General features: G+C 42.2%; 2 protein-coding genes across 2 annotated transcripts in view; one reads left to right on the top strand and one right to left on the bottom strand.

Annotated features, from left to right (window-relative positions):
- LOC117938243 (regulator of microtubule dynamics protein 1-like) overlaps positions 1-1,565 on the top strand; it is a 4,988-nt gene extending 3,423 nt beyond the window's left edge. Inside the window, exons 4-7 of the mRNA XM_034862764.1 lie at positions 558-743; positions 906-936; positions 1,099-1,232; positions 1,339-1,565. Of these exons, the coding sequence (XP_034718655.1) occupies positions 558-743; positions 906-936; positions 1,099-1,232; positions 1,339-1,380 (393 nt within the window). The 3' untranslated portion in view covers positions 1,381-1,565. The remainder of the gene's footprint in view (positions 1-557; positions 744-905; positions 937-1,098; positions 1,233-1,338) is intronic.
- A 2,516-nt stretch (positions 1,566-4,081) lies between these two features.
- The window catches only part of LOC117938194 (NEDD4-like E3 ubiquitin-protein ligase WWP1), a 29,037-nt gene continuing 23,617 nt past the window's right edge, over positions 4,082-9,501 (bottom strand). The window contains exons 16-25 of the mRNA XM_034862682.1: positions 9,363-9,434; positions 9,115-9,203; positions 8,702-8,861; positions 8,232-8,365; positions 7,187-7,327; positions 6,987-7,107; positions 6,612-6,716; positions 5,400-5,496; positions 5,197-5,269; positions 4,082-4,820 (exon numbers count right to left, since the gene is read on the bottom strand). Of these exons, the coding sequence (XP_034718573.1) occupies positions 4,721-4,820; positions 5,197-5,269; positions 5,400-5,496; positions 6,612-6,716; positions 6,987-7,107; positions 7,187-7,327; positions 8,232-8,365; positions 8,702-8,861; positions 9,115-9,203; positions 9,363-9,434 (1,092 nt within the window). The 3' untranslated portion in view covers positions 4,082-4,720. The remainder of the gene's footprint in view (positions 4,821-5,196; positions 5,270-5,399; positions 5,497-6,611; positions 6,717-6,986; positions 7,108-7,186; positions 7,328-8,231; positions 8,366-8,701; positions 8,862-9,114; positions 9,204-9,362; positions 9,435-9,501) is intronic.

The raw sequence follows: 9,501 nt of genomic DNA, 5'->3' as shown, positions 1-9,501 counted from the left end.
AACACACTGTAAAAAACATCTCCTCACTATCTGCTAGCTGCCTGTCCCCTGAACACACTGTAAAAAACATCTCCTCACAATCTGCTAGCTGCCTGTGTGTAATGAAACACTATAATTTCCCGTTTTATTGGGATCAACAAATATTTATCTATCTAAAATCCCTCCGATTCAAATACTTTAAAAAGTTCATAAACAACATCATCATGTTGAGTTGATTCTGAACAAATTAGCTGTTAAATCAGCTGACAGGCCGGCGCTTCCCAGCATGCTCTGGGTCCGCTTGGGTCTTGCAGTCGGTGAAAAGCAACAGCGCTGCCCGGGTCTCAGAACTGCGGCCGCCTTGCTCTCGTGAGGTCATCGTCGCCTCGTGTGCATGATGTCGGGATCAAATCGGACCCAAATCTACCCAGCATGCATTGGGCGGCGATCGCCGGTGATCAATTCTGCACAGATTGGGCTCATCTCGAACAAGCCTATTACTTTGAACGTCAATAAGAAGTGACAGCACCCAACATCGCTTAGAGCACCTTTAAAGATGAAAATCTTTGCAATCTCAGACCTTCTGTCCAAGATGGACTACTGTACCAAATAATTCGGTGTTATATCATGAGAGTTTTATTATCCAGGGAGAATCTGTATGTCTTCTCCCTCCTAGGTGCTTTGCTTTTGCTGAGCTGCCTTGGTATCAACGCAAAGTGGCGGCGGTCATTTTTTCATCGCCGCCGACGTCCACATACGAGGAGGTGAGGACTGCTTTGTCTCTGTCCTTTGTTTTGTTACTAACCACACAATGGCTGACTGTTCTGACAGCTTCAGGCTGTAATGGCCAGTTCATTGTTACTTTTTTGGAGAGAGAAACATTTTAACACATTTGGATGACGTCGTGTTTTTCTGACACTTTTCAGGCTCTGGGATTCTTTCTGAAAGCTGAAGAAGGTAAAACATGCTCATAAAGTCCCAGACATTTACTGAAATATTGTTGTTCTCTGGTTGGCTGCAGCTTATCAAGACAGACTGTAATTATGCTTGTACATGATTTCTTTAACGGGTTAAAAATGCATCCCAACTAATATACATTTTTTGTCCTTCTCTTCTCAGTGGATCCAGACTTCTATAGTAAAAACCTGCTAATGCTCGGAAAAACCTACATGGGCATGAAGGACAAACAGAAAGCTCTGTTCTATCTGACCAAAGCGAAAGAGTACCCTGCTCACACTCTGGAAGACAAAGCGGTACATGAACCAAGACTACTAGATTGTGATAATTTGTATTGATTTGACCCAGATGTTGGATGCATGAATCATACAGTTGATTTATTGTAGATGTGTTCCTTTGCAGGTCCATAAAGAGGCTGTAGACCTCTTAAAGAAACTAGGATGAAGCCGTTATTACCACTGAGTGGAACACAACGCCGTAGGGGACTTTTGGACTCTTTGCAAGAGAATGCCGTTTTAACATCTGATTCTGTAATTATTAATACAATAGAACACTTTTTGTAATCATTCAGCTTTTAGTTAAATTAAAACTACACAATGCAGTATTTGCTCTTACTGTAGTAGAGAGGATCTGCATGGTCTCTGTGTATTTATTCATGTCCGAATTCTTCTCCCCTTAGGGATGCTGAGTACATGTACACTTATCAGTTTGAAATGTAACCAATTTCATTTCCACACTGTATCTGCGTCATCGTAGGTGAATACCAGCAAAGATTGTTGCTTTTTTTTTTTTTTAAACCAGTGCAGCAGTTGTCAGATTACATGATGTGCATCTATCATTGCAAAAGGCTTCTCCAATGTTTTATCAGTTAGTTTTTTTAAATTATATCAGATTAGTGAACAGAACGAGCCTTTGGAACATCGGATGAATGGTTTCTGATAATGGACAATGTAGATGTTGCAATAAAGATCAGTGTGTGTGTATATATATCTATATAAATATATTCAAAAATAAAATAAATCTTGACCACAAATGCATCTTCAGCTTGACAATGAATGCTGTTTTCCTCACTAGCACAAGGTGAACTAAGCCGGTTTCAATGAGACCTTAATCATGTCACACTAACAGAACTAAAGTCAATTCAGCAAACTGTAAACATGGTCAGATATACATTTATTAAACGGGGGTTTCCTCACAGGCACCATCCAATTAAAGCAAAGAATAAACTAAGAACATGTTGGTTGGTTTTTAAGAATAGAAAACAATTGCCAACAGTTTTGTTGTGAAAGCTGAGCAGGAGGCCAAAAACGAGAAAGGATGGTCATGAAGGGGGGGGTTCATTCACTTTTTTTTTTTATTTGTATCTCATAAATCCATCTTTCTTCATTAAAATGGGTCAAAGCAGATTAAAACTGAATCTTCTATACACATCGTCTCCAGTAAAGGGGCATTCTGTACAGTGTAGTTGGTGTTTACAGTGTGTATCTACACGCGATATGTTACAGTTTGGATGCGGTTCAGATGGCCTAAACTGCAGTCAGCACAGAGATTATGTCCCTGCTGCCTTATCATGTACTGAAATGATGAACAGCATCATGAATCAGCTCTGTACTGAGAGAAAACACCTCTCCAGGTGACATCTTGTTACTGGCTACACTGAAGGCAACCTGAAACGTCCCATCTATTTCTGATAAGAACAAAGGCATCACAGATTTCCATCAACGGAGCGGCGGCTCTGTGTAATTAATTATATTTAAGTACTTTATTTGCTTTCATTATCTTTATACAATGAATATTCACATACACAGTTGATTTTCTTTGATTACAGGTTTCTGTTCAAAAGGAAGCACAAAGTTATGCAGTTCGACCTCTCTTTTAAAGTCAGCGCCTTTTGCTCCAGAAAATGTTTTTCTTCATACGGTCGTCCCTCCGTCCAGCTGAATACGTGTTATATACATGACCGATAAGTTGAGTAATCGCAAGCTACTCCTAGAAAAAGCCTAAAGCAGCTTTCTGCTGCTTCGCGGTGGCCTGAAAAAAACCCCAATGCTAGAGAAAAACAAGGAGAAAGGCCTGCGTTCAGACCACTGACTGAAAGAATCCGCACCGCAGTTTAGAGACCATGGAGTTAGACATGGGGGGGAAAAAAAAGGACATGTCCCCTGAAGCACTGACAGGAAAGAAAGGACAAGGGGAAAGTGGGGGTGCAAAAACAAAAACACAACATATAGCTCTGCAATGCTGTGTCAGGCACCTAACGGGCCTCGCGCTGCGGAGGAGTTGCGTCGTGGAAAGTTCCCACTTGTTTGGTGTGTGGCACTTTAGGGTCTTATCAATCACTACGTGTTCAGAACTATGGCGACTATGCGACAGAATTATTGTTTTCCAACAATACTGTATGTTTATGAGCCGGTAAATGCTTTCAGTAAAATTCTGTTTTATGTTTACTTGGCCAAATTACGCAAATATTAAAAATAAATTTGTGGATGCTAATTTCAAATCATTCAAAACGTGACATTTGATATATTTTTCAATACGTCATCTCCTTTATGACCACTGATCAAAACTAAAAGAACCGTGGAACTTTGAATTAGCGCAATGATAGAGATTTATCAAACAATGCTGGGATTTCTATGCAGCATTGGCTTCAGTTGTAATTTAGTTCATGGTTGGTGATAAGTTGGGTACATGTTCAAATGTACATTCATATGAAATCAGATGGCCTTTGGACCTTAGTACAACACAAGATGGCCAAATATACGCTGTCTTTGATTTTTATGATTAATATGTCAGTTTTATGCGCTGCATGGGTGTTTGTCTTCTGTGATACCTAGTACATTTCATGTTATCATATATAAGCATAATCATGTCTGTCGCTCTGTAAACCACAGTGACTTCATCACACACACACACACACACACACACACACACACACACACACACACACACACACACACACACACACACACACACACACACACACACACACACACACACACACACACACACACACACACACACACACACACACACACACACACACACACACACACACACACACACACACACACACACACACACACACACCTTTGATGTAGAATAACAGTCCCCATAGTCCTTTTGATATAGTAGCGTTTCTCCACAAAACGTCTTCATTATCCGAGAGAGGATCTGGTGTCCAGAGTCTTATTGAGGGGTTGTATGAGAGAGTTATCCTCTGCTTCACATCAGTCCACCCTGGACACTTTGCCTTTTTGATATTGGAAAAAAAGCGTGTGTGTGTGTGTGTGTGTGTGTGTGTATAGGAGGTGCTACTAGCGGGTGGTCAAAGCAGTCTTCTTATCTTCAGAGGCATCCATGCAAGCACGCAAAAAATTGCAACAATGACTATGGGTCCATGGGTGGGGGGGGTGTTATCCGGCACCAAACCCCTATACAGCTCTATAGAACTAGAGCTTTAAAAGAAGATTGCGCATCAACTATAAAATCCTCTCAAACACACTTTCAGTCTCTTTTAAAATGCCAGTCAGCAGTGGGGAGGAAATTATAAAAATATCCATGATTTCTGTTTTCAAACAGAGGAGCTGAAATGCTTGCATATTTCATGATGGGGTATCATATAATATTTAAGGGCTGGAGAACAGGATTGCGGCAAAAATTATGCTGCAAATTAAGATTTGGTTTTAAATGACAAAATAGCTTATATACATTGGTGGTTATCTTGTGCAATTCTTTTTTTGTTTGTTTTACTTGGGGAGGGAGAGAAATACAAGGACTGCTCCCTTTATTCTTGGCCAAATCCTTCCGTTTCCTCGATGGCGAAGAGCAGCTTCTCTTTCAGCTGTTCGAAGCTCTTGTAAGGAGGCAAGTCAAGACGGTTGAAACTGCAAGACAAAGAGTGTGGACGGAATATGAATGTCAAGGGTCAGATGCTTGAAACAACATGAATTGGTTATAAACAGTGTTTCCATTCTGATATGAACAGGTTTAACTTGCAGCTTCTATGATGAACTTTTCTGCCAAACTTGAACATGAACCAGTGTTAGTGATTGCCATAAGCCAGTAAGAATCCAGTGTAAAACATGGCGCCCAAGTAACGCCGCACAGTGCTTTTCCATGAACTGCTACAAACTAGTATTTTTTGTGACTGTTATTGCCCCTCTTCATTTTAACCCCAACCGGTCATCAGACACCCGAGTGTGTTCTAGACCTGCTCTATCTGTAAAGGCTCTCAAGAATAGAAGAACGCATTCTACTCACCAAGTGTGGCTCCGAGGAAGCCACGTGTCCTTCCCCACCTTCTCAATGCAGAACTTCTGGGGCCCGTTACTTCCTGCAACGCAAAAGAAGATGACTGGTGAGACCACTGTAACAGAAAATAGTCAGCATCTGGAGCTCTTAGTGTCTGAATGATTATGCTGTAAATGTGTCACTCTTCGTGTGTGTGTGTGTGTGTCACTGACCCATGAGCTCAGCGAAGCCGCCGAGAGGAAGCCTGCAGGTCCCAGTGACAAACTGCATGAGCCGCAGTCGCACTTCGTTGTCCACTTCTTTCACCAGCTGCAGGGGTGCGCACACACACACACACACACACACACACACACACACACACACACACACACACACACACACACTTAGTTAGGCGGCTGTGGCTCAGTGGTAGCGCAGTCGCCTTCCCCCACGCACCATACCACACCGTGAGCGTCACAGGAGCGGAGCGTCCTACTACCCGACGCGCAGATTATATTGTCTCTACAAGGACTTTACAAGACAACGACTTGTTTACTAGTTTCTACCTTCCACTCCAAGTGCTCCTGCAATTAAACTCCAAGCCTTCTCTTTTCTGGCGCTTAAACCAACAAAAAAAAAGTTCTGTGGTGTCGTATTACGTTTTTCAACCTCCAAGATCAATCTGTTGTTGTCTGTTGTGTTGTAAACAATATTCGGGGGGTCTTTTGGTAAACTGACTTGATACTGTCGTCTCGCTGTTTCCGGGACGCGGCTGGCGGAATATTAAGCATTAACTTGAACGGCAGCGATTGCTCGCGGGGGGTCATGGAGCCTCCGGAACGCAGCGCAGACACACGCACCCGGTGGAAGATAGGGGTGTCATGGTGTTCAGGCATACACGATTACATTACCCGACCACCGCCATCCCTCCCTCGTTGTTTTGCTTCTTTTTCTTTCTTTTTTATAGAGATAAAATCCATGGGGCACCCTGGTAGCTCAACAGCTGGAGTGTGCGCCCCATATACTGAGGCTCAGTCCGGGTTTGAGTCCGACCCGCGGCCCTTTGCCGCATGTCAGCCACCCTCCCTCCCCCCTTTCCTTTCTTCTGCTATCCTATTTTATAAATGCCCCAAATCCCCCCCCCCCCTAAAAAAGAAAAAAAAAGAACTAAAGATACACTTCTGAAACGCTCCGAGTGGGATATGAAGCCCAAGCTGAAGGTTCTGCTCTGTACAGCAGCAGTGCACTGACTTGGTATCAAGCCAACAGCAAAAGCACCTATTCGGCAATATTTCGGATGTAAACCCAATCTAAGAATATCTTTTCTATTAAAATGCCTGGTTATCAATCAATCAAATGCAAGTAACTGGTAACAGTGGTGTTGTGACAAGTGTATTAACCAGAGGGAAGATGTCCTGGCAGCCCGAGTGTTCGAATGACCGTACCTGCCAGAACCAGATGATCTGTTTGCTGTTCCTTGTGTAGTGACGGTACACGGTGTTCCTCTGCCAGTCTTGAAGATCTACTTCCTGCATGCCACACAGCATCACCTGGGCCAAACACGTACATAAATGACATATAGAACACAAAGCAAATAAACTCAAGTAAAAAGAATTGGCCCACCAGAAGCGAGTTCTACAAACAACCACGGTATTTTATCTTGTTTGAGTACTGGCTAATGGGTTGAAAGCTCTTTGGCATGGGGTAGGCTATTGGGATTAAAACAAACACACCACAAAATAGGACACCACAGGTCAATAACATCACCAAATAGAACAGGGATGGTTACTGCATTACCAGCATCAGGTCATGGTGCTCACCTCAAGCTCCTTTTCATCAAAGTACTGGAGCCACTGAAGTGGAACCACCTCGTTGAAGCCGTCCAGGAAAGCTTTGGTCTGACCTTCGACCCCGCGGGAGAACCTCCACTCTGCCATTAGACTGCAAGCAGGACAACAAAGATGAGATCCTGATGTCAGACATATTTCCTGTTAATGATCAAACAGTGCTTATACTGTACCCGATATATTCCTCCTTGTTCTCCTCAGTAACTAGAACATTGACGCCGTCAGGTTTGAGGTCATGAGAAGTGATCTTTCCCAGGATCTCCATGTCCACGGAGAAGTACATCTCCAGACCACATTCTTCAATGTTGTTGTCCCTGAGGAGAAATGAGATTGGGTTGCTGCCACAGCATAATCAAATCAGCTCATCATGTGCAAAAATTAAATTAATAATTATATCCAAGATATCCAAGTTTCCATCCATTATTTATTATATTATTGGTCAGGGGATTCAAAAAGGCCAGGAAAAGTATTGTGTATTAACAGCTCAACAAAAACATTATACATTTTTAGAAATATGTATTCGCAATGTATTCAACAATAACACCAGTACAAACAATGTACATATGATGAGCACAGATATGTAATATGATATATTAGACAAGTAAGCAGTCAAGACAAAACGCCGCACTGAGTGCAGAATGTGTTTGACGTGTTCCAGGAAAAAAACCTCAACAGCCAACAGATTAAAGAAGACAGACAACAGGTGTGGTGAACTTCTTGAAGTCAATCGAGTCACACGGTTGTGTAGCCATCCCAGTATTAATCCACGGTGCGATAGTATTTTTAAATCGCCTCTTGTATGGTCTCTTGGTTTTCCATATCACGTTTTTTGTGGTTGCGGTCCCGTTTTCTTGAGCCACAGTCCTCACCCCAAAACTTTAACTGAAACTTATATTACACTTCATATTTACTTAGTGTTAGATGTAGGGCTGGGTACCGAACTGCGATACTTTTTAGACCAAAATTGCCTCCATAGTATCGACTAGTATTCAAAACTGGATAGAATGATTTATTTAAGAAAGCTCATAGTGGCTCTTTAATCAACGGTTCGACTCAGACTAAAGTGCTGTGATATTAGGAGCGGTTACTCTTAAATGTTTGATTGTACCATGATCATTAAAATTATGTGCGGATGTTCATTTCTGTGCCACGCTCTCTACGGTCAGAAGAAGACACATGTACATTCTGAAGGCTGTGTAGACTGAAGACACAAATTACCTGATCCATATGAGTGAGTTGTAGAACTCTGGGTCGATGGACTCCAGGTCCTTGAGAATTAATTTCTTGTTCAACATGCGTTTGTAGAAAGGCAGAGAGAAGCCCGTGTCGATGAACTTGCCGTGGAAAAGTGCCTGTGGCAAGAGATAGATATAAAGAGAGAACTTTTTTTCACTGTGCTGGTCAATTTGAAAAGGATTTGTGTATTATGTATAATGAGAAGAGTTGTGCAACATGTTTCAACATTGACATTCTGAACAAATGTAAAACACATACAGACTGTGCACAGTGTCAAAGTACATTTGAGTTTGTAACAAAATACACCTAAACTTTTTAGTTTTTTGGGGTTTAAAAGTTCTATCTTAGAAGCATTAGTCATTAAGTCAGAATCTTAGTCAGCTTGTTTTCCATATGTTTGCGTAGGTGTTTTCGTGACTGCTTGCATATGTGTGGGCAGCATGTGAACTTGCCATTGCGATGAAGCGGCCTATGAAGCAGAAGTAGGAGAGGTGGTCCGGGTTGATAGCAGAGGCCGGATTGATCTGCAGACAGTAGTTGCTCTTTCCGGCATACTCAAACAGACAGTACATGGGGTTCAGCACTTCATGGGACAACAAGAAGAACCACTCTCTGCAAAGTGAGGTGTGGGACCAAAAGAAAACAGAAGCAATGAGAGAGGACGAGTGTATGTGGGGCGGATGTATTAGAATAGAAAAGTGGATGGAAATGAGGAGGTAAGGATAGAAATTGAGAGAAGAGAAAGGGGAGAGACAAGAGTTGCACATAATCATTACTATTTACGTTTGCAAAAAGCTAGTTTGAGCCAAAAAACAAAAAAATTATATATGAGATAATATTAAACAATTTTTATTGTCTTCATTACCGGGCTAAGCCACCATAGTCTAGACCCTCCTCGCCTCTGAAGATGACATAGAGTCTCCTCCTCAAGTCGTAAGGCTTCAGGGCCATGATCTAATAAACAGAGAAAACACAGAAGATCAGCTAAAACACAACATCAGCAAATGACAAAAGCACCGTCGGCAGAAATGTTTGAATGTATAGCATATGCAAACTTGAAAATAAACCATGCACGTAGGCTGTGATGCATTTCTGCACTCTGGACCCTCTTACTTGCTGGAAAGAGTCTTCAAACAACGTCTGTCGGGAGACGGTGATCTTCACATGGCTAGGGAGAGCATTGGACTGAGCAAAGACAGGAAAAAAACATTAATGCATTTAAGGTGTGGGTTGGCGGGGGGGGGGGGGGGGG

The sequence above is a fragment of the Etheostoma cragini genome, chromosome 22 (genome assembly GCF_013103735.1).
Source record: "Etheostoma cragini isolate CJK2018 chromosome 22, CSU_Ecrag_1.0, whole genome shotgun sequence".
Classification (NCBI taxonomy): domain Eukaryota; kingdom Metazoa; phylum Chordata; class Actinopteri; order Perciformes; family Percidae; genus Etheostoma; species Etheostoma cragini.
The sequence above is the reverse complement of the archived record's forward strand: the minus strand, read 5'-3'. Positions and strand labels throughout refer to the sequence as shown.